Source organism: Nyctibius grandis, chromosome 5 (assembly GCF_013368605.1).
Source record: "Nyctibius grandis isolate bNycGra1 chromosome 5, bNycGra1.pri, whole genome shotgun sequence".
Classification (NCBI taxonomy): domain Eukaryota; kingdom Metazoa; phylum Chordata; class Aves; order Nyctibiiformes; family Nyctibiidae; genus Nyctibius; species Nyctibius grandis.
The window spans coordinates 71,134,045-71,159,198 of NC_090662.1; the positions used below are offsets into that span (position 1 = coordinate 71,134,045).

At 44.1% G+C, this 25,154-nt stretch overlaps 1 protein-coding gene across 1 annotated transcript in view; it reads left to right on the forward strand.

Annotated features, from left to right (window-relative positions):
- TMTC1 (transmembrane O-mannosyltransferase targeting cadherins 1) overlaps positions 1–25,154 on the forward strand; it is a 157,116-nt gene that overhangs the window by 40,453 nt on the left and 91,509 nt on the right. Inside the window, 2 exon segments of the mRNA XM_068400608.1 lie at positions 18,596–18,677; positions 19,673–19,776. Of these exon segments, the coding sequence (XP_068256709.1) occupies positions 18,596–18,677; positions 19,673–19,776 (186 nt within the window).

Consider the following 25,154-nt stretch of genomic DNA (forward strand, 5'->3'; position numbering starts at 1 on the left):
TTGAAATGTGTCAGCTGTCTTCTTAAAAAAGATTGAGCGCATCTTTTTTTTAAGCAGTCAAAGGAACAGAAACCACAAACCCCTCTGGATTGCTGTCAGCCCACAGTGGGGTAAAGACCCTGAACGTATCCCATATCATCTGTGCCAGGGCTGTCTGTACCAGCCCTCTTTCTCAGTTACTGATACTAATGCTTTGAAACAGGTCTCCGTTTCAGGCTGTTACCGCAGCACTGAGTTGTAAATCAGCATTGGGACAAACTGGTGAAATGATCACCCACTTCTTAGCATTAAACCCACATGTAAGAACGGTGTTCACAATGTGTTATGGGGAGGCTGTTGTGGTGTCCCAGAGTCTATGACAGCCTGGGCTCCTGCAACGCCCCAGCAGCATGGAGCTGCTGGGGGGTGGGCATGCATGCAGCAGATGCTGCAGATGTGGCAGAGCTGTGAAATAGTCTTGCAAATTTCCTGTAACAGAATGGAAAGAGAAGTCCTGAAGAAACACTGGTTGGGCAGGTGGTGTGGGTTTTTTTTGTTTGTTTTTTTTGTGTGTGGGGGGGGGTGTTGTTTGTGGGTTTTTTATTTTGCTTTTAAAGCTATCATTCTAATAAGATGTTGGTTTGGGTGTTTGGGGAGTTTTTTGTATGGTTGACTTGAATTAAGTGACTGCTACAAAATACGCTTAAGGAAACCAGCGTTAGGAATGTTAGGAGTCACATCTGCAGTTCCTGTAAAATGGTTAGCTTCGTTTTGGGAACAGTTCTACATTTTCCACACGCTTGCTCTGAAAAGTGGCCGTGAAGCAGCTTGAGGACATCTGGAAGGCTAGATAACTGGTACTTCTGCAAAAAGCACGGAAGTCATGTGGGATGGAAAGCTGTTTGTTACAAAATGTTTACTTGCTGATGAAGATGCGTTGTGCCAAGCACACTCACTAGTTCCTTTTTTGAGAGCAGAAGGAATTTCGTGTCCAATGTCCTCCCATTTCAATTCCGGTGGTGGTGATGCTGCAGTTTTTTCTGTGCTGGGCATTGCTGTGAATTGTTCGGTTTAATCCACTCTGCCATTCTGGAGGCAAAGTCCTTGAAACTTCTGATAGGAAGTATGACCATGGGTCATGCATTTCTGGGGAGCCACCTGATAGATACTGTAGCAGACTGGAATGGGCTGCTTGCTTACATACAAAGAGATACAAGTGATAGTTATCAAAATTTGTCTCTGAGGAGAAGCCCAGCAGTGTGGCTCGTGCTTGATTCAGCAGTGATCATCAAGAGGTGGACTCTCTGGTGAGATCCAGTGGCTGTGGGGCAGCCAGGTGCTCCCTTCTCAGACCTGAGGTGTGTGGTCCCAAAGAGCCTGTCTGAATTCAGCATCTCAGGGACTGTTTGGTCTCTGGGTCTCAGCTGAAGCAGATGACTGAGGTATGATCGCATTGACACAGACAATCTGCAAGCCATAAAGCAAATATCTCCACCTTGTTTTTCCAGCGTTGCCTCTGCCAAAGTGCTGTAAGACTGGCTGGCACTTGGGGCTCTGGATAAGCTCTCCTCTGGCCTTCTCATTACTGGCTTTAAACATGTGTTACCATATCAACGTTATTTGTAGTCTTCTATTTTTTTTTTTTTTTTTTCCTGTCAAGAGGCAGCCTGTCTGTGTACTGCTATTGTGAGATGACAGAAGCTTTTCCATTTATGAATCTGTCTCTTTGACCCACAGGGCAGCAAAGGAAAAGCTAGCCCCACGCTTTTTGAGGCTTGGCGATGTATTTTTCCATCAAAGCTGGCATCATTTGCTGGGAACTCAAAGGCAGGGTTGCCAAGAGGGTGAAAGTATCCTGCACTCTTTGCTCAGTAAATACCAGATTCAAACGGTAGTTTTTTCTCCATCAGTAGCTCAGATTATTTTTGTTCAGAGCCTGAGCTGCATCCGGACAGTGTGGGTTTTGAGGGAGCTGAGTTCCCTCTGTAGCTGATGAAGAGAGAAAGATGGTCCCAAAAGGATGACTCGGAGGAAAGGGTGGCTCTGCGTCAGCCCTCCCCTCCCCTTTCACTGCCGATCAAAAAGGGCACATGGGGAGGCTCGTTTCCCTTGGCAAAAGTTAGCCTTTCTGAATACCCCCTCTGCTGCTGCTGCTCTTACAGGGGTTTCCAACAGCTTTCACCAGGATTTTAGTATGTGCCTTGGACTGCTTTATTTCAGGAGAATAGACTGATCTGTCAGATTCCCGGTGCACGCTGTCCTGATGATAGTTACTGGGGCAGAGCAAAGAGGGCAGGAGAGGGAGCGTGTCCTCTTGGGTGATGATGATCCTGAGCGGTGATGTGCTCGCACAAGCGTTGTAAATCCTGAGCAGCAGGTCGGTTAGCACCCGGAATGCTGGCAAGACACGGATGACCAGCACCCGCTGGGATTGTCTCATTCTTCATCAAGTGCTGGCCCTCTACCAAAAGTTGTTTTAAAAAATAATAATAAAGAAGTGGAAAGAAGTTACCATTCCTGCTGTGAAATCAGCAAGAGGCGGCTGTTGACAGAAGTGAAAGTGGGATGGAGTCTGTCGGGTTTTGGTTTCCTTGGGATTCCATAAGTTGGTGGATGCTGATATTATTTGTATCAGATGTGGCCTTGCAGAGTCAGTAAGAGAGATCAGTAGAGAGAAAAAGAAATTGAAATAAATGTAATATCTGGCACGTTTGACTTTTAAAGTGAGTTTGTGTGCAGCTGGGGGATGGTTGGCTGATGGCGTGATCTGTTATAATACAGTCCTTATTCTGGAGATGTTACTGGAGAGGCATACACAGAATCCCAACTGCATGTTTGAAATACTTCCATGCACACCTATGTTTGCATCAGGTCAAAACCACACAGTTGGCTGTAAGCCTTGCTCTGTGCCAAGGAGATGGGCGAAGGGCATGGAGCGCCTTTGTGCAACCAGCCGTGCTGTAACGTGTGCTGGAGGCGGCCGCGGCTGCCAGCCTGCTCACCCCTGCCCAAGCAGATGAGCAGGCAGCAGGGCAGCCTCGGGTTTGCAACACTCCAGCCAGCACAGGAGCTTCCAAAATCGGCATGCAGCCTCTGCCAGCAAGGAGCCAAGGCAGAGTGCGGCCTGCTGACCTAGGAGGAAGGAAGGAACAAGCATGAGCTCCTGTTGACTCCCAACAGGATGAATAATAATTTATTAGATTCATCCTAATGAAAAAAAAAAAGGGGCATCCTAAAAGCTTTGCTTAAACCGAACTGGTTTTTGTTAACCCTAACCATCTGCAAAAAAGCCCAAAAACAAAATACAAAACAAAAAAGAAAAAAAGGCATGTCTCAGTGAACAGCATATTTTGTTTCTATTTTAGACGTTTCTAAATAAGAAATGTAGAAAAAGAGTTAGATTTAATAACAGTCACACTTTTCCCAGGGGTGCGATAGAAAGAGGAGGCTCTTAAGATGCTGCTCCTTGTCCCCACCCGTCTGGATTGGCTGAAGGCTGGTCAATGCAACTCCACTTATTTTTCTTGTGGAGCTCGCAAAAGTGCAGTGTGGGGCCTGCAAAGTTACCCTGCAAATCTGGGTTGAAATAACCAAAAAGTTTCAACTGAAACAAACGCTCCCTTCCTCTCCATTTTAGAAATGTTACTGATTCCCTGTGAAACTGTCAGTATGGCATATGTAATAGCTAAGCTTGCGTAACAAAAAGGGAAAACCAAACGAAGGAGGCAAAGAATCGGCTCCTGTTCCCTTCGACAAGTGCTATTTCACCCAGCAGTAAAAGCTGCTTTTGAGCCGTGGCAGAGTGGGGTCAGATCAGCGCTTTCTGGGGGAATCTGAATTTACACCCGAGAGCCTGCTTGCTGTGGTCAGTGGAGCTCGGGGTAAATGGTGTTGCTCTCTGGTTCCTCTCTTAATACTGCTCATTTGATGTACGATATTGCAGGAGACAGTCTGCTTCCTTAATCTGTATTTACATAAAGGTGCAATAACCTCTGTTCCTCCTCTGCATTCCTCCTTCCTCCCCCTGTCCCCATCTCTGCTTTAAATGTTTGAGAATAAAATGAGGACTTGGTTTCATGCGATACCTATAGCATTCATGGCTGACCTTCAGGAGGTTTCTTTTTTTTTCTCCCCTTCAGTATGTTCCTAAGGAAGCCAAATCATTTAAACAAGCTGGAAGATCCCCGAACTGCTACAGTTCTATAATAATTTTCCTCCCACCTTATAAAACTGGCTCTCTGCAGTTTACTGCCAGGCCCTTTCATTGCAGATTGAGAAAATAAAGGTCTCTGAGGACCGTGTGCTTCTCAGCTCTCCTAGAGATCGATCGGATCAATTTGCCTCTGTATATTTCGACATCTCTGTCCTAATTCTGGAGACAGCTGCTCGGGCATGCTGTCAGGTGGCTGTTTGCAATGGGAGAGACTCCTGGATCCGCTTGGGCACTAAAACAAGTTCATTAGAGGTTAAAAAAACCCCAACAAACAAAAAAAAGGGAGCGGTGAGTTACTGCTCTGTAAAAGGGACCGGTGAATTGGGCAGAATTTTTCTTTTTACCTGAGGCGAGCAGCCTACGGGGTAATGTAGCATGTGTGGTTTGGTCAAGACTTTAAACTCATGCAGATGATTTGTAGTGATTTTTGTAATGTGAGTTTTATTAAGTTGCCTGAAGCACAGTCCGTTCATCAACACTTTGCCTTGGTTCGCTTCATCCATCTTGTAAAAGCCATTTCTTTCTGGCCCTTGTGAAAAGTGCCCTTTTCCGCCTTCTCTGTCATAGCCCTCAGCTAGCAAATTCAAGGAAATAAAACTGAAGCAGATGAAATAGCTTTGCTCAAGTAAAGTGCACTTGGGTGAGCTTGTGCTCTCTGGAGGAAGCTTTGACAGGCAGCTGCCACTTAGGTAAACTCCACTCCACCGCTTCTCTGCTCCTCAGAAAACACTGCAGTAACCCCCGGCCCTGAGCAGGGCAGGTTTGAGACTCATCACCCAAGAGGAGAAGCTCTGAGCCAGGGCTGGACGTGCCTCCTACGCTAACCACTGTGGGAGGGGCGCGCGATGGCCAAATTTAATAGAAACTGCTGCTGGTTTGGAGATTGCTGCATTCTTACACATGTGGATTCGACAAGCTCAAGTGTGAATTGAAAGCTTATGCTCTCAGTGAAGACGTGTGGTTGTCCTCTTCCAAAATGCCTGGCCTCTTCTGTCTGTGGGCAGGACTCACTGCTCACTTAGTTGGGGTATGCAGTCTCGCTAGAGCTGTCCCTGGTGTCCCCCCGGAATGGCTTCTGGCTCTGGCTCTTCGCTCTTGGCGAGTCTGGCTGCCTTTGGTGAGGATGTTGGTCTCTGTATTAATTTCTGGTGATCAAACCCAGACTGCTAAATCAGTACATTTGTTTGGTATTATTCTTACTCTCTTATTTTTCTCAGAATAGCCTTTTCCTCAGGGTTCTGAGGGCAAGAGTTAATGCAAGAATGTTTTTCTTCCCATCCGTTTCACCACTTAAAAAACTTAAAAAGTAAAGTTTTTTAAACTTTTTGTATCATACAAAAATAAAGACAATTTTCTGGAATAAGTAAAACATTACTATTTCACAAGATTTTTCCTACTGAGACTTATTTTGGAAAAAGACCCTTTTCCCCTGTGTATAAACAATACATATACATGTAATTTGAAGGTTTTTACAGTGGCTTACAAGCGACAGCCTGTATTGATACTTTTCATTTTTGAATTATGTTTTAAAAATCTTGCCTTTGTTTTTGCCCCACAGTTAAGGTTTCTGCGATTTGTTTTTGTTTAGTTTTGTGGCTATATTGGATGCTTCACTTGTTAATTACATTTTAACCACAAGAGTATAGGTGATTGGCACTTGGAACAAGTCTTTATTTCTCTGGGTATGTTTGTGGAATAGCAATTCTGATTGCTGCTTTACAGATGTTACATTTAATCAATAACTCAAATACAGAAATAACGGCAGCTCTCTGTCTTCAGTCTTGGTTGGCAATGTTACCCGCTCTGGCTGGTACTTTTTTCTTAATTATTCAACAAGGGCCTATTTATTGTGTTTTATAATAGGGTCAAACATATGCAGTGTAAACATTAAAGGGGGACAGGAAAAGAAAAAGAATCGGTTAGTTTAATTAAAATATCTGTTTCCTGCGAGCAAATTTATGCAAGAGTCTTTAGATCAGTTGTGTTGCAGCATTGCTTGTCCTGGGCTTCTTTATAAGTAAATTTGGGAGAATCGGTTCTCCTGTCTTAGCTGCAACGGGACTGTTGCCACACTGCAGAGCAGAGGCTGTGCCGCTGTTCTCCCATAGCGACTCTTCTGGTGACCTTCCAGGCCGAGGTCCTGGCTGCGTCCATGCACTTGTGCAGCAGTGGTCCTGAAAGAGCCGCCACCATCCCTTAAGAATGAGCCGATGTGATTGTGGTAGCTCAGATACCCCATCTCACCTTTGCCCTCCTCTATCACCTGTGTTGTCTTGTCTGAACATCTGCATCATTTTTGACCAGATCCCATCACCACCTGGAGTCCAGACAAGCACAGACCACAGGAGTATCCTCTGAGGGACCTACAGACTTTCCCACAATGTGTGGCTCCTTCTCCATGCCCCCCCAGGCCTGTCTGCCCACACCCTGACACCCTCCTTTTGGCTGGCTTGGGGGACAGGTGTGATGCCAGAGGATGCCCCACGTGGTGCCAGAGTGGGTATCCCTTTGGCAGTGCGGAGACAGGTCGCGTGTGGGGCTGTGGAAAGGACATTGCATTATGAGATGACCTTGTTAAAGTGATCTTGGCCGTGGTCTACCAGAACGACCCAGATCACGGCTACATTGAAGGGTGATGAAACCTTGAACAAACTTCCCAGTGCATCTTCATGGGTTTGCCACGTGCCTTCTAGCATGGGGTGTCTAGGGAAGAGAGGCTATCAGTTAGGTGAGAAGGTTTGGTTGTCCTTGCAAATACGCGTCCAAACGTTACCAACTGTCAGCTCCAGCCCCATCCTGTAAAAGTTTGATGTGGTTGAGGGGGTGTGTTACAGGCTGCTGCAAAATCCCCAAGGCAGAAGCTGCTCGTATCTTTGGCTGAGTGCAACAACCCATAAGGTCTCCTGTGAGCAGCTGTGCAGGATCTCTCATGCTTGACAGTCTTTTAAATATCAGAATTTAAGCCCGCTTCTGTGGAGATGCAGACACACAAAATAATGTCGTTTTCTTGCTACTGCTTTTTTTTTTTTTGGACATTGCCAATGCAGTTCAAAGAGAATATCTTAGTGACTTAAAGAAGACTGGAATATTTGCAGTCTTATTTTTCTGGCAATAGATAAGACTGGATTGGTGGTCAAAAATAGGATAAACTGTAATTATTTTTTCTAATTCTGCCAAGTTTCAGAATTATTCTTTTATTGATGTGCTTTTGGCTTTTAACATTTATTATCTGTTTAGATGAGATATAAAGAATAGCTTTTCAGAAGAAATCCATTTAAAGCAAGCCACTAATCTTTACTGGCTGTTGCGGATTTTAATTTTTATTTTTCACAGATGAACCCTATCATAACCAAACCACGAGTGCCTGTGATGAAAGAACCGGTACATTTTTAATGTGAAGAATTTAAGGATTTGTGTGTAGATGATTGAGTGGAAAAGCGACAGAGATAAAAACTATTGGAAGTGTGGTGTTTGGTATTTCATGCCAACAGTAATAGCACAGGCAGAATTTTACTTACAGGGCTGCTGACAAAAGAAGTAATTTGCTGCCAATTTTTTAATTGTTTTCTTCAGATTCTTTCTATGTTGCAGTATAACTTTGGCATTGGGTTGCATTTGATTGCAACATCAAAAAAGTTTCTCTGAAAGGATACCAGCTCTGAAGAATGTTATTTTGCTTTTTCGCTATATTGCTAACAGACTCGTGTGATTCATATTTAAAAAGAACAAGCTATTTTTGAGGATGTTAAAAATAACAGACTGTTTCCTAACAAGAAAAGAGTGAGGAAGGATTGTTTTTTTTTTTTACCATTTATTTTTTATTTGGAGATGGCTGTGACATATTTATGGATTGCTTTATTTAATCTGACAGAAGCAAAGGGACACGCTAGATCAAATGTCAGATTAAGAATTTTCCGGAAAGAAAATACCTTCTTCCTGAAGTATTTAGCATTGACATCCAGTAAAACTGTTTTTTAAGTAGCTGATGCATGGGTTTCATTTTGAAGGAAAAGTTTGTGGAAAACAGGCCAAGCTTCGGTTTGAGGACAGTACAGCTGAATTTAGCGTCTCTGCCACTGGCGACTTTTGACAGAAAGTCTGGATCCAAACAAGGGCCAATCCCTTTCCTTTCCGTTGTGTGAACTTGGGATGATTCTCAGTGTAAATGAATAGGTTGTAACCTCTTTTAATTTAGAGGGCATCTTCAGGAAAATCCACGCAAGCTTTTCTGTCTTCATTAACATCTCTTAAAAGCAAACTGTTGCTATCACAGCAGTGCCTCGTACACTAGCTCTTGCTCTCTCCTTGCTCGCTGCCTGCCTCCCACAAAATCTGTGCTTTTAGTCTGGAGAAAAGGAGGCTGAGGGGAGACCTTTATTGCTGTCTACAACTACCTGAAAGGAGGTTTGTAACGAGGCGGGTGTGGGTCTTTTCTCCCAAGTAACAAGGGATAGAACGAGAGGAAAGTGGCCTCAGGTTGCACCAGGGCAGGTTTAGGTTGGATATCGGGAAAAATTTCTTCACCAAAAGGGTTGTCAGACATTGGAACAGGCTGCCCTGGGAAGTGGTGGAGTCACCATCCCAGTTAAAAGACGTGTAGATGTGGTGCTTAGGGACATGGTTTAGTGGTGGACTTGGCAGGTGCTAGGTTAATGGTTGGGCTCGATGATCTTAAAGGTCCTTTCCAACCGCAAATGATTCTATGATTCTATGCTAACATGGTCCTTCAACCCAGCCCCAGCCCTTAGAGCTCACTGTCCTAAGGCAGAGGCAGTCAGGGGAGGAGGAGGAGGAGGGAAGGTTATCAAATGCATTAGTGTCCCCTGCTGAATTTTGCCTATCACTTTTTTTTACTTATTTTCTCATTATCACTTGCTGTTTGTTTCTAGATGTCCGTAAACTGGTTCTTGGACATTAAGGCTGGTGAACTGCCCATACACACTCTGTTTTTAGTGTCCTGAAGGTCCACAGTCCCCCTACTCCATCACAGTGGTGTGATAACTGCTCCTCTTTCCATCTTCTTATCTCAAAGTCAACGATTCAAAACTGCAGATGTGTGATTTTCCCCTCTCTCCAATTAAGTGAAAAATGTGTGTTTAAATTTAATTTGACAAGTAGTTTCAGATTACAAGTAAATTATGGAAGAATAAAAAAAAAATTAAAACAAATAGGTTTTGAAATAAAGCAATACTCTTCAGGCCACACTTCCAGGGGGTTTCAGGCACTTATTTTCTCCCCGCATTTCTTTGCAAATTGTGCCCACGTCTCCTTCTGAAACCCGACTTCCACTTACCACTTTCACTTGATTTACCAGAAATGCTCACAACTAAAACATTATGTGCTTCTCCAAGCGTTACAAAAAGTTTCTTTTTGGGCTGACCCCAAATGATGACTTAAAAAATACAATTCGGTTCAGCAAACATGAGAAAAAATAACAAACGGGAGTGTTTGCCCTGATTGAGAGCAGGCTGAGCTGTAAAAGTTTGCTTTATTCCCCTCCTTCCTCAAGTCAAACTCTGTACCAGTAGTTATTTAAATTCCTTAAAAGAGTTGTTTCAGGATTGGGACTAGCTGACCCTTCCCTACTCCTATGCTTCTCAGCAGTGTCTTATCACTTTTTTTAGGGCTGATGCACGGAGGAGGGGGGAGGTGATGGGCTTTTTCTCCCGGGGAGCTCTTTGCTGCTGCTGCTGCTGTTACCTGGTGGGGCGAGTGTACCCATCCCAGCCTCAGGGCTGGGTGCTGGGCTCCTGCCTTCGCTGAGCAGATTTACAGCTGGGCTGTGCTCCTCACTGTGTTTTCTGGGGCTGGTTGCCTGCGTGGTGCCATGTGTTTTTGTCCATGAGAAGTAGGCAGACTGCCTGAATACAGTGGCTTCTGTTCTGTCCTGTTCTTCTTGTTTGTTTTTCTTTTTTTTTTTTTTTCCATTCCTTACATGATCTTTTTGGTGCTGTACTTGAATCCAGGATGGTCTACTGTTGCTAGCAGTGGTATGTATTATTTCCTGCTTTGAGGTGTGTATCTTTCCTCTCCCGTGCTGAATGCAGGATGCTCATCAGAAAGAGACTGACAGTCTTACAGACACTGACTTCTGTGCTCTTTCTCTGCCATATTTTACTGATGGAAGGGATTTATTCTTCCTCTTCTGTCCTGTTGTAAACTTTTAAATTTCTCTATTTTTTTTTAAGTTTTCTTACTGGGATCCCAGGCAAAGACAACAGCAAAAATCTGGAGCCTTAATTCACTAATGGAACACACATAATTTTAAAGCCACCATGGTTCCTTCTGTAAATTAGCAGACTACTTGAACCAGTGTGTGTTTACTGACATGAAACGCTTTATGAAGAGCATCGAAGCAATGCAGCAGGCCTCCGCATCTTTTATGGATAGTTTGTAAATTTTTACTAGGGACGCTTGATTCCCAGGGACACCTCAGTAGTTTCCACTCACAATAACGGAGCCTTGTGCATGAGTGGAGGATAACCTCCTCCCCTCTTCACATAAAAAGCTGGTGAGTAAGATGGTTTTTTGTGATTAGGGAGCGTGTTTTAGGTACCTCGCAGACCCCACGCTCCTTGCCTGTGCCTGGTGGGTCTGTAACCAGCCCCTTTACCAAGGCCTGGCCCTGCAAAGCGAGTGTAGCCCATGGGTACTGTGCTGCCTTTTGGAGAAGACTGTATTTGAGAGCTGCCAGCTTTTCTGTGCAAAGCCACAAAGGCAGCAGTCAGTCTGTAGGAGTCCTGGCTGTCCTACGTGGATTTGGGTCCATATGCTCATGCTAGATTGTTTCATTGAAAGCACAGCTGCTTTCTGAAGCTGAGCTGCGCTGGGGAGGGCAGGCTCTTGTCTCCTGCCTCCGGTGCTGTCAGTCCAGCTCCTGAGTGCTCACGGGGGACACAAGTAAATTGGAGTTCCAGTGGCAGCAGATTTCTTGGATACTGCCACTGGATCTCTGACAGCAGCAGAGGTCTGAATAGCTCCCTGTATCTCCATCTTTCTCTTCCTTTCTCTCCAACCCTGGCTCCTCTTTGCTCCTGTTCCTTTGCTCCTCATGCCTGCCTTCCCTTCTTTCTCTTTTATCCCCTCTCTACCTTGTAACACATACTCACCTAACCTCTTCTTCAGCCACAAATTTTCGGCCCTCTGCAGCCCAAGCAAATGGTCTCCTCCAGGCTGGATACAGGCATTGCAGGAGAAAGGGTCTCCTATCTCAATGGCTTTGCAGGAGCAACGCAAAGAGAGTCTGATGCTGTTCCTGCAGGCCTCTGCTAGATGGCATTTAGTAGGGCTGGAGACCCTGGGGAATTGATACAACTCTCTAGTGAGCGTTGCAAATGGAGATTTTTCCCCAGTGGCTTGTCGCATGCTCATGAGCAGAGAGTGGTGTTGTTGCGGAAAGCAACAGGAGTATCTGTGCAGTCCCTCTGCTAAATTTCAAGTCCCTGCTCCGAAGTACGGAACCACTGAAGTTTTCGCAATAAAGCGGTTGCACAACTTTGTTGATATGGGCAGATCTCTCTTAATTGCTTTTTCAGGAACAGCCTAACTGTTTTTACCTGATGCTTTCAAGGAAAAAAAACAATTTCAGCTTGACACAAGCTCCTGGAAGGGAAAACTTTCAGCCTGAATGAATAAAGCTTGTCAAAAAAACAAGCAGCTGAAAATAGGGGTTTGTAGTTGGATGTGTGGAGCAGCCAAAGCTGCTGTCGGTGCTGCTTGTAATGCAGCTGCTTGAAATACCTCTGTGCCAGCCCTTAACTGGCCTAGGACAGGGAATAACAAGCCTAATGGTGAATTTCAATGCCTCAGGTGTGTGTGATGCAGAGGAAATAAAATGGCTGAAATAGATGGAAGCTTTAAATTGCAGGCACGGTGCCTTGGTTTCCTGAGATCTGGTGGAAGGTGGCTGTGCTTTGATGAGGTCTTATTTTTCCTGTTAGCTCTGCTCCACCTTGTCTCCTCGTCGCGTCAGTGGAATGTCTGGTATGAAGGGAAGCCCTTTTTCATCTTCTTGGTCGGATCTTTGATCCGTTAAGTGCATTTTGCGACTTTCCTTTCTTCTCTTTCTATTCCTGATCCCTTACTGTGCCTTTCTCTCCTCCTTTCCCTGTTCCTCCCAGTTTTCTTCCTCTACTTTCATCCCACACAGAATGAGGTACGTATTGCCTAAAAGAATGAGGAAAAGCCATGAGTGAGACCGCCTTCTTCTGCTGTATATGCCAATGCAGTTATGCCCTGCTCTGCTTTCCCTGAAAATCCAATAAACAGCAAGGACTCCAAATGTGGTCACAACTGAAAATGTACACAAAAAATATGTGCCATTATCAGTGTCAATGAGTTAAAACAGTTGTGACTCTCATAAAATCTCTCCATGGCTCCGTAAAGAGTCGGTAAAACTGCTTCTGTTTGTGTGTGTTTATGCATGTGGGTCTGCATGGGTAGTGGTGGCTGGGGTTTAAGGCTCTCCAGGGAGATAAGGAGCAAGGATGCCACACATACGCTGCAGGGAATGTCAAGACTGCTCATAAAGGAGGAAGCAGGAGAGCTTTTCTTTCTTGCAAACCCTGTAGCTATGACTGGTATTTTATTTCCCTGCATTGACAGGTATTTTAAGCAAGTTAAAAATCCAGACATGTCTGGAATGTATTGGTTTTTCTTTTTCTAATTCATTTTTTTTAACTCCACGATGGATTTTCATTCCTGTTTTCTCCCTGGGCTATCACATACAGTTGCCCTTTGATGGTTGTCCTCAAGGAGGAATATAGGCCGAGCTAGGTTGAAAAGATACTTCTCCAATATAAGATGTAGCTGGCTGGACAGATTATAAGGAAGTAATTTTCAAGTAGAAAAGGTAAGGTGATCTCTATAGACAACATATGGGTCCTGTAAAACTTGTGCATTCTCAGCAGGGGAGTCTGTCAAACTGGTTTGGAATTAGGTGTGCATCTACCAATGACCTAAAGCTTTGATATTGACTTAAATAGCCCCTTTTAAGTTTAAAAAATGTCTTGATTAGAGTGTCCTTATTGTTACCAATAAATAAGAATAAGTTAACAGCCTTGCTTTTATACTCATCCTTTTAATGCCTTCCTTTAGTATTAGGGTTTTAAAAGTGCTAGTTCAAAACACCAGTGGTTGCTGGAAGTTGGATCTGTTTCCTGAGAAAAATATAAATGGGAGCAATGATCTTCTCACAGCAGAGGGACCTGGCCCAAACCAGCTCTTGAAATACCAAAGCTTGTTCTACTGCGTACTTATTGTGGTCTTTTAGATGTCCCTGATGGGGTGCATCCATCATACATATTGCTTGTTCGCTTACCTTGAGAAAACCTTCAAAGAGAACACAAGAGCAAGTTCACGTTTTATACCAAAGCTGAGTCAGCTGCAGCGTGGGATAAATGTGTTGCCGATATCGGTTTGCGATAGCTCACGTAGCCGTGTCAATGAACGGTAGTTGAGGAGCTGCCCCGCTCCTTTCTGTAAGCTCTAGATGCCTCCAACAGTACAGGCAAATTAAAAAAGCAGCCTGCTTCTTAGAGAAGTTTGTTTTGATTAACACAGACTTCATCTGGTACCAGCAAAGTTTACATTCCTGTAAACTGCATGGTATTGAGTTTTACTAGGACACCTACCCTGGTGTCTTCAATTATAAAATCTCTGAGTGCCCTGATGATGTAATTGATTTCAGGATGAGCTGTGCTTTTCAGGAAGCCAGAGCTGCCAAATATCTGTCTTGGCCTCTGCTTGAACCATGTGAGAGAAGTCCTGGCATTATTAAGCGTTTCTTGGATTTATTGTTTGTTGTGATTCTGGTTGCTTCAGGGAGTTTTCCTGAAAGGCTTTTAAAAGATAGCAAATAGGTGATTACATGCTGGTTTGCTTTGTGGGAAAGCTGGCACGAAGCAGAGGTGGAACCGCTGCCCAAATGGTCTCTTTTCACAGTCGTTTAGCAAACCTGGCTATCTGGATTTCCTCCTCTGATTTTTATCTTTTCATTTTCATTTTTTATCTTTTCATATCAACTGGAGCAAGTCCAAAGAAGGGCAACAACGCTGGTGAAGGGTCTAGAGCACAAGTCTTATGAGGGGCAGCTGAGGGAACTGGGATTGTTTAGCCTGGAGAAAAGGAGGCTGAGGGGAGACCTTATTGCTGTCTACAAGTACCTCAAAGCAGGTTGTAGTGAGGTGGGTGTCGGTCTCTTCTCCCAGGTAACAAATGATATGACAAGAGGAAATGGCCACAAATTGCACCAGAGGAGGTTTAGATTGGATATTAGGAAAAATTTCTTCATGGAAAGGGTTATCAAGCATTGAAACAGGCTGCCCAGGGAAGTGGTGGCGTCACCATCCCTGGAGGTATTAAATAGACGTGTAGACTTACTGTTTAGGGACATGGTTTAGTGGTGGGCTTGGCAGTGCTAGGTTAATGGTTGGACTTGATGATCTTAAAGGTCCTTTTCAACCAAAATGATTCTATGATTATGAAAATCTGCAAGACCCACGCCTTGAAGTATCTGCCTAATCCAGAGGCAGCATTTTGCTGCACGAAGCTACCGTCAGTACGGTTTTTCTACACGTATCCCACTCCTGCACTCATGTGGGAATGACTGTGTGTGTGTTTTGGCACGGGGAGCCACACGATGCTGGTCGGGGTGGAGGAGGTGCTAGGGAGTGGTTCCCATGAACAGCGGGATGTTTGGCAGCCTGGTGTGGTTGGCAAATGCATGGAAAACTGACCTGTCAATGACTTTATACAAAGGAGCTGTTTAAAACAGGTATAAAACAGTTAAAGTGTTGTAATAGTAATTTCTTTGGTTGTTCTAGCTAAAGACAAAATAAAGAGCTTTGGCTGATCTTAAGGTTGTCTGAGCGAAGTTCAACATAACTTCAGATGTTTTTGCAAGCTGCAATTTTACATGTAAAATTGCATGTGTGTCACTGACATTTAGCAAATGTCCTCATCCAGGTCCCATTTGCAGTTCATTTGATTTTAATACAGAAACTGTGTGTTGTCCTTTGCCTGCACCAGACATGACATGTTTTCCTGGTAACCTTTCCTAAAACAAGTAGTAGCCTCAATAAGGTTGTGGAAAACCATGTGGTTCTTGTAAAGCTTTGATGCATTGAGCATAACCCATACATTTATGCCACTCCTACAGGTTGATCTGGTGGGCAGGCAGCTGGATTACCAAGCAGTGAACCATGTTATCTTTCATGGTTTCCAGATAGACTTCAGCACAGCAGCTTTCTCAAAATGGAAAAGCTTTGCTTATTAATTCAACTGTCATGGAAAGAAACATTTCTTAACTGAAGCTGCAAAGTAGCAAAAGCATTTGGAGGAAGGATCAGAAAGCTCAGGGCTCTCTGAACTCCCTTGCTTCATCCATTCCCAGTTACCCATTGCTTTGTGGTCCTTCTTGCTTGCTGCCCATCTGCTCTTCAGCACAGAGTGGTGATTTGCAATTGGTGTCAATGCAGGGGTTTCTTTTTTTTCATGGAGATGGTAGTGCTCCACAACATAAACTGTGAGGGGCCTGTCAGGAGTTTCTGAAATGCTTTCAAAAGCCCTGCTCGGCAGTGGCCAGAGCTACCCTGTAACCTGCTCTGCAGTTCGGTGAAGCACTTGAAATTAACCTTCATGTGTAGATAAACTCGTACCTTGAAACTGTGTTTGGTAACTTGTATGGTGTTGTGCTTGCTGCAAGGGAAGTGCGAGATGTGGGCAGGATTTTAGTTATTCATAGGCAGACAAAAAAAAGTAAAAATCAAGATGTTTAAAGAGTAAGCATTCCTGCACTGTACTGCCAAGGATGAAGGAGCAACTACTGCCTTCCGTTCACGTTCATTTTCTGGCTTTAATTTTCTCCTCAGGCCAGGTTTGAGAGGGAACAGAGAGATGGTAATGGCGCAGGTTCCTCTGAGGGGTGGTGTTTAGACCCAGATCAGTGTCCAGTTTTGCAAGGCCCTGAAGCACAGACGGGCTTTCCTGAGCCTTAGCAGCCTAAAATGAAGATTGCCCTTCTCGCTCAAGGGCTGCCTTCACAAACAGCGTGTTGTCCCTAGCAGTTGTTCCAGCTGGAACATCTTTGATGCAAACTTGATCCATTAAAAACCAGATCCTTGCCAAGCATGGCAAACCAGGGGGGTCTGTGTGCCCCCACCTCCCTGTAGCTGCTTCCCCCAGGCTTGTAGCTTGCCTGACTGCGGGTGGCTGTTCTGGAGGGTGGCAAACACGTGGCCTGGAGATGACGGTTGCCTCATAAGTTTTAGGTCACTGGTGCGAGGTGATGCAGTTTCTTGAGGATGAAGTTGGCAGACTTCTTGACACCGATAAAAGTGCTCCTCTGTCTCTAATTGAAGTCTTGGAGAAAAAGCTGAACTGTTCTGGCTGATCTTTTCCCAGCATAATTCCACCTAAAGCAAATATTTCTAATGGAAAATTTCTGCCCAAAGTGTTGCAGTTAGTTAAAACTACAAGCAAGTGAAAACAGGTTCTTGCAAAGAGTCAGGCAGCGTGATTAATAGAGGGCTCTCCTCCCTCCACCCATAAAAATATAAACAAAATGCAGCCCAACATTTCTGTTCCTGCTGCAAATCGTGAGGGGGTTGAGTTTCATAAAAGGTTCTGGTATGGAACAAAAGACCAGGGTTTGATCCAAATGCTGTTAAAGTCACCGAGAGTCTTCCCCTTTGGCGCTAGTGGGCTTTGGAGCAAGGCCATGGTGAACACTTGAAGGCCAGCCTGACCTTTCATGGAGGGAGAAAGCTGAAGGCTTAGTTTCATCTCACTTGTACTTGCTGGGGCCTGATTAAAATCAGTGGGAGCTCACAAAACTTCGCACTTTGTGGAGTTCAGCCCTTGAAGACTAGTCTGACATTTAAGTTGGATTTGGTGCTCAAATGTCAACATTTGTAAATAAATAGACACCAAAGACTGAAAGTCATCTGGCTTGCTTTACAATGTATGGTTTGGTTCCTAAGTTTTAGGCACGACACTTTTCTGGAGAGCAGTTATTTTGTAGAGAGCACCCAGATGTACTTCTTTCTTCTTGTTAAATGCTGCCTCTGTTTCTTGCTGGCTTTACCCCTGTTGCTTTTGTCTGCAGTGTAATCTTTTCTCCATCTTGCCATGGTGACCAGGCTTGCAAACTTCCTGCTATAGAAAATTTGAACAAAAAGCCAGATATTAAAGACTCTTGGCAGCATTAGGAAGTGCTGCAGTCTTGTTTTTTCGGAGACTTGAAGGGTGGAAGCGATCAGATGATAGACTGTCTTGAGGAATTTGGAGAGGAAATAAGATGCATTTTATATGCTAGATGTTCACAGGAGAAACGTATAATGCTTTCATGCTTGGAAAGCTAACTTGAGTGCAGGTGTTGTGATTCATGCTGCAGTTTTTGTAAATCATTTAAACAGAGATCCCAATACTGATTGTATGTTACACAGAGGAACCTGGAAATGTTTTCATTCTGAATTGATTTTGTTTACTTGATATTTATAACTTCTTAAAATTATTTGTCATTTTTTCAATAGTTTTCTAGCTCCTCTATGCTTAAAATATTCCTGTTGTCTCTTCTGTATGTCTTTTTGTTTCTCATCGCTTTATTACAATGATGAAGCCTCTGTAAGGTTCAATAGAAATAGAATTATCATTGAATTAATGTCATAGGTATGGCACTGTTTGTTATATTAGGAAAGCTCCTTAGAATTTGGCAAGTGCTTCTACCCTATATTAAAATAAATGTGTAGTTTTGGCTCCAGATACAGTTCAGTTTTACTCGTTGAGAAACAGGAAGGTTTTTATGAACACTCCTACAACAATAAGCCACCTGTGTGTTTGTCTCCATGCAGTTAATTTTCATAGCACCCTGTCAGCAGACTTGTAATGAAACTTAAGCGTGCAGAATACACTTAAAAAAAATGCTTACAATAAGTTCAGTTCTGCTAGACAGTTATTCCCATCTCTAGAGACTGAGGAGAGAGCTGGGAACAAGGAGGTTTTGCATTTTAATCATAGCCTAAAATTGAATTGCTCTGTTTCGGTGACATTTTAAAAATGTGTCTCGATGTAGTCTTCTGGGAGTCTGAAGACAGCAATCTTGGTGAGACACACATGGTGGGTTTCTGAGGATTAAGGAGTTACTTGATGATTTTTTAAAAAAAATCCAACACTAAGACCAGATTTTGATGGGGAAACTGCAATGTATTATAGTGTGTATCATTTGAAGTGGTCTTAGTGTTTTGCTTAAGTCATGTGGAAAGAGCTTTGAAGAGTAAGAGTGATGTCATTATTACTGCACGTTGGTTTAGGGTGGTTAAAACAATGTACAGCGCTTTTTCCAGTTTGAAAAATGAGTTATTGCTTCAAAGTATTTCAACAAATATTTGTTTCCTTATATTTCAGCTACCTGACTGCAAATAACAAACAGAATTTCTTGTATACTGCAAGGCCTTTTTTGAAGAGAGCTGCTTTGGTGATAAGCTATGTAAGTACCAATGGGCTTGACCACGTATTTCTGTGTATGCGATGAGAATGAACGTTGTGTGGTAGTATCCCAAAAGACTTGGAAAGCTTAGATGGTAGGTCTTAATACAAAGTTAGTCTTGGGAAAGAGTCTCAAAACTTCAGCTGGGCAGAGACAGGAATATTGCTGTGTTTTCAGTTCAATTTTTCTTCTAATTCATAGTGGTTGCCCTTACAACTGTGTAATCATCTGCAAGTATTTCCTGCCCTAAATACAGGAGGACTCTCTGGCACTGGGCTGACTTTTCAGTGGCATGCTGTTAGTTTCAGTGCAGCGCTCAGCAGGAGTCACAAGAAAAGTTCTGCCTGCAAATACCTGCTGCTTGCTGTGCTCCAAGCAGGACTTAACATGTTGCAGGGGAGAAAACAAGCACCTCCACAGGGGTGTGCTGGATGTGCAGCTCCCTGTGCTGCTCTAGGAGCTGGATCCCCTTGCTTGTCCCTTAACAAGTGGTTCCCAGAAAGGTGGAGGAGTGCCAGCCCACAGAAGTCCTTCCAGGGATTAGTATTATACAGCATGAGAAACACTGATGGAGCTTGTCCTTACACTTATGTCAGCATGAGTGAATGATAATAATTTTTAAGACATCAGCCATGTTTTTCGCCTCTGTGTTTAGGTAGAGGTCGATAGCAAAACTGTGCAGTCTGAGCTGCAGCACGATGACGGATTTGTCTTTCAAAATGCTGCCTTTGTCGTGGGTATCCGAGATGTGCCAGCTGCTGTCAGTAATGCACACATGAAAGAGGGGGGACACAACAACAGCGTGCTGTCTGTGCCAAGAGTTGGCACGTTTGTCACCCCACATAGGGTGGAGAAATTGAATTTCGCCTAAACCGCTGGGCTGACTCACTTCTAGGCACAGGGCAGAGCGTGGAGAGCTACCACAACAAAATATTTGCTGGAGGCCTTAGCTGTTCTTAGTAGCGCATGGCTAACCAAGATGTTCTTCTTTGAAGGTGATTCTCGTGTTGTATTTCCGCCTCTGGATAATGGGAGGATCCATGCCGATGTTTTCAGAGCAGGACAATCCAGCTTCATTCTCACCATATTTACTGACAAGGTACAATGTCACTAATCAAACTGAAGTTTTCAAAAGTTTAATCTTGATGTTATTTTTTCCCTGCACCAAAATGTTTTGCAGATTGTGAATGAAAAGACTTGTTGTCTTAATTTCTCCTTATTGCTCTGTCTAGAATAAAAAGCAACCGGCATTATTTGAACCCCAAAGCATGCTCTGAGTCCTGTAGAGTTATATTACAGATGCTTTCTTACTGAAAAATATGGTCTTATTTTTATGCAAAGCCCAAAGAATATTGTTTAATTGCCTGAGCACAGGAGCAGAAAGCTCAGTGACTGAAGCCTAATTCTAAACCTTAAAACTGGCTGCTGCTGAGGTATGGGATGCAGGCATTCAGTTTTGGCTTCAGCTGAGGTTTGTATAAAAAAAGGATGACCATTCCTGTTGGTGGAATATTGGTGGCTGATCAGTGAAGGAGGAAAGCAGGACCCCGGTGGCACAGAGTACTGACCTACTACTGCACAGTTCTGGCTATGTTTAGGATGGGCTGCCTATTAATTAAAAACGATGAACTTGAAATTTGTGTTAACAGTTTTTTGTTATTTTATCACATTTTTTTTAAAAAAAAAAAAGATACATAAATGCTTAGATTTGGTAAAAATGGTGGTTTTTTTTCTTGCCTGGGAACTGGTGTGTGGTTAGGTGGGCTGACACTACATCCCTCTGGCTCTGCTGGGCCAGACCAGCAAGGCAGTGGCAGCTGTGACTTAGCTCTTCCTTCCAGACCTTACCAGACCAGTACTCTGAGGAGGTGGTAAGAAGCTGATTTCCTCTTAAGACAGGGCCATGTGCATAACAGTTTGCTCTGGTTAGCTACCGAACTGGAGAAAGAGACTTTGGAGGCTTCTGGAAGAATTTCCTGATGTCTGAAATGAAATGGCAACAGTCCTCCTCTGTGTCACTTTCTGGCCTTGCTGGCTCCTCATTCCAGCAGCAGAATTGCAGCTGAGACACATGTTAAAATCAAGCAATCCTTACTCAACATCTGCTGCAGAATCGGACTGGATCTCATTTGGGAGACCTTTATGGTAATGTGACAACAGCTCCTGTTACCATCAAGGCTAAAAGTGCTTCCAGGAAGCATGCTGTTGGATTCGGAAAGCTCTGATCTGTTCACAGCGTTTCTGGCAGGGTCATTAATCCCAGACTCTGTGCAGCACAGTGTGAAGGATTTGCTGCTGTCCCCTTTTGATACCTTTGTGCTGAGATGGGGGATCATCAAGTCATAAATGATCCTGGCCTGATTCCGATTATGTATTCTGTGCTGCAAATGTCTTCCGTGTGTTTGTCTCTTTACATCTTGTAATGACAGGGGAAGGTTTTTTAAACCTAAAAGCTAAGTCATTGTTGGAGCATGAAACAGGGACTATTTTTACCACTGGCACTGTAGATTTTATTAACAGCCTTATGAAAGACAAGTGAGAGCGCTGTTGGCCGAGGTCCTCCCTGGCCACAGCAGCGGCCCTGGCTTCACCTGCAGTCCAGCAACACCTACCTGCTCCAAACCTAATTAAGGAAACTGTTGTCAGTAAAAAACAGTATTATTGTTCTGGGGGATTCTAGGGATTCCCTGTAGTTAGCCTAGCTCTTCCAGTTCTGCTGAGCTTGATCTTAATTCTCACTTTAGCCAATTTACCCAGAAGCCTGTATTTTGCATCCAGAAAACTCATCCCTTCAGCAAGCCCGGATGCCAACCATTATGCAGCTTTCTAATATGCAGAATTAAATTTAGCTGGTTGGTTCCTTCTCTGCTGATCTAGCACCAGCCTCCCATGGCTAATGCTCAGGCATGGATCCTGACAACAGAAGCTGAGAAGTACGTTTGTTACTGAATCCTGGTCAGGGTCCAGTCAGTAGACGGGACTGGAGGCAAGGCTGCAGCACTGGCCCAAAGTCCATCTAGGAGAAAGGGTGGGAGGCAGGAGTGGAGACAAATGAGAGCATGTGTCTGAAGGGGTCCATCCAGGAGACAGGCTACCTACAGCACAAGTCCAGTGTCCATCCAGGAGACACAGGGCTGAGCTGAAATGGGACTCCTACAGTGATGGGCATTAGGTGTGGTGACAGGTGAGGCTCATCAGGGCTCTGACAGGCTGTTGCTGTGGTTCAGTACCTCCTGCTTGTCCTGATGTGGATCTTGTTGCTGACCTTATGTGATAGTCCTTGTGCTCTCCCTCTGGGCACTGTAGGATATAGAAGGAAGCTGCGTCCTGGGCTTCTGTTGACCTTAACCCTAGTTTCCTGGCATGAGCCTTCATCTTAGATGTGAGATACCTGCAGAATCTGCCTATAAATTCTTCTTTCCTGTTCTTGTTTCTCCGAAATCAAAACCTTAAGCTGACCACTACCTTGAACTTGCAGCCAAACATCCTGAAAAAGGCCAAAACCCAGCTATCGTGTTCCCATGCACCACCCTAAGCCTGCAAGATCCACCTGCCAGCACATCAGGCTTGCTCAGCAACACCTTTTTTCCTGAACCCGGACCCTAACCCTTGACTTGAAAACAGTCAGTGACCCACTGACTGCCTCAAAGCTAGCTATACGTCCATCTGTGCTGCTGGCAGTAGCCTTCATGTGAGACCTGTGGGGTCCACCTACAAACAAGAAATCGGAGATGAGAGCTGGTTTTTAATTGCTGTATCTTGCCAGTCTCCTGGAGCTATGGGAAGACTAATTAATCAATGTGGATGATAGCTTAGGGTAAGTTTCTGGACAGCTGGGGTGGCAAATTTTTGCCAAATGGGTGAGTGGTCAATCCTGCAAGGTAGACAGAGACTGTCTGTGAACTGACAGCCCATGATGCACCCACTGACCACAGCCCTCATCTTGGCAACAAACCTTTTCCTTCCTCACCTTCTCTTTCAGACTCAAACTATAACTCTCACCTGAGACTTTACGTTACCATGGTCAGAGCTGAAGCTGTTGCTGCAGAACTGACATTGTGCCAGTCATCATGAGTGCAGGACTGGGATGTCAGACTGAGTTGAACTGCAAGGTTGAGTGGCATTGGCTTGGTTTCCAGGAAGATCTGTGCATCTGGCCAGCGGAAGGGCTAGGCTGAGGTGCAGGGCTGGTGTTCAGCTTAGGTGTGAGGAAGAGGGAGGCTGAAGAGACAAGATTGTTTTTAAAGCCTGGTATTTCCACAGGGTGGAAATAAGAAGTGGTGTTAGCTGAGTAAATTGCTTGAGGGTGGATTTGGAGGTGATACAACTTGCTGGCCCTGGTGTTAGGGGTGACATTAGGTTAGGATCTAGGACATCAAGGCTCAAGGATATTCAACACCTAAGTAGGTGCTGGTGGGTGTGGTTGCTTGCCCAACTGGTGGATGTCCAGTCACATGGAAGAGTTTGTAGTTAAGGCCCAGCCTCAGAGAAGCTGCTAAGCAGTATGTGTTCCTCAGCTGTGGACACCTACAGCAGCATCATGAGTTGGTGTGAGAAGCTTTTAACAAGGTTTTGAAGGCTGTAATTAGGTCACAGCACTGAATTTAAAGCCAGGATGTTATTTGCAATTTAGGTTGAGTTGGGAGGAAGGGAGTGGAAGAGCTAAGTTTGGTGTCAAGACCAGAAGGGAGAAGCCTCATGAAACTAAAAGAAAGGGGAGTGTTGGGTGGTGATCTTGAGTTGCTTACTAACACCTTAACTACATCTGAAGCAAGGGTTAGTGCTCAGGCAGTGGGCAAGTTGTTTTGTAACTCTCAAGATCACACAGGGCACAAATGGGAGTTTCTGTTTGCAAGCAGTCATCTTTATTGGCACTGAGCTGGAAATGTGGTTATTGTGGATGTCTCGTCAGGGTAAATGTTATGGTTTTCAACAGAGTTGAAAGTTATTGTAAGACTTGGCCAGCTCTGTGGGGCTAGGAGGAAGGCTGATGACAACAAGTGGAATAAAAAAAGAAAAACAATAGTTTGGAAAGGTGTGGTGATCTTTGTGAAATGCATAAAGTTAGGTCTGCAGTTGGGGTCTTGGCTGACATAGGATGAACCCAAAGGAGTATTTTTAACTCTTGCAAGGTTTCTGTGTCATATGGTGAGCTGTACAGGTGTAGTTTGTCCAGAGGCTGGCAAGGGTTACTGAAGTGTGGCTAAGATTAGGGGTAGGTTTGTAAATATGAGTAATGTGTAAAGAAGTATTGAGTAATGAGGTCAGATTTTGTCAGCCCTTATGATGCTTATAGTGTAAAATAGATGGCAGACGGTGTGAAAGAGGTCTGTACACCCATGATTCCATGGAGGAGGGGAGCATATAGAAATTAAGATGTATCAAACGAATCTAAGAACAGACATGTTCAAAACAAGCCAAGGACGTGGCTTGCAACAGGTAACTGAGCTGGGGACCTCCTTGCTGCAGGATGCTGTGGGTGTGCTGAAAGTTTATGCAGGCTCACAGAGAGATTTGCCAAGCTAAAAAAAGAAATCCAGGCTACTAAATATGCAGAAACCATATCCAACTCAGGGACATCATGCCATGCTAGCTAGAAACTGGAAAAAAGTATCATGTTCTTATCCTGTTCTTATATTCTTTGCTTGGCATTAATGTTTGGTCACTGCTGGAGGGTGTCTGGACAGACCTTTGGTGTGGCCCAGTTTGGCCTTAGAACATGACTATGTGTTCGGTGTAACCTATCTCCAATCTTGGACAAAACAAATGTATACACTAAAGTAGAGAGAGAATTGATTTATTTAACCATTGGAAGATGAAACATGCTGAAATAGTGACAGTTTTTCTATCTTTAAAAAAAATAATCTGTTCAGTATGTTCACTAAATTACAGTCCTTAAAATTGCAAGTGAATGGGGATGCAGATAAAGGCTTTAGAAGTCAGAATATGAATATTTTGGTCCCTACAAGATACTGGATTTTCTAATATTCCCAAATACCTTAAAACTTCCAGTGAGATAAATGAAAGCCGCATTTCCGTGTCCTTCAGTGTGTTGCTTGGCAAGGGTGATCTGAGAAGATGAAATCTGTCCATCACTCCCTTTCTCAGCGGAGGCAGAAATGAAGGTGTTGGGAATCCTGCTATTTGTAAGCACTGCCGTTAGAGCCTGTCCACACAGGCTGTTGTACGCTGCTGCAGAAAGGACGTACCTTCTCCAGTGACCTACCTTAAAGAACACAGATTTCCAGTCATTGTGACTTGCTGTCCCAAAATCTGCTATGGGTAAGCTGTTGCAATAGAAAAACCAATCCCAAACATCTGTTAGACCATCCTTGCTTGTATTAGATGAAAATTGAGGGAGAATGCAATTAGAAAGGTTTTGAGAGCTACTCGGCTTTGGGTAAACAGTGTACTGAAGTGCAGCTCAAGGGTTAGCAGGGTGTTGAGCATGGGCTGTCACGCTTCAGATGTTTTGCA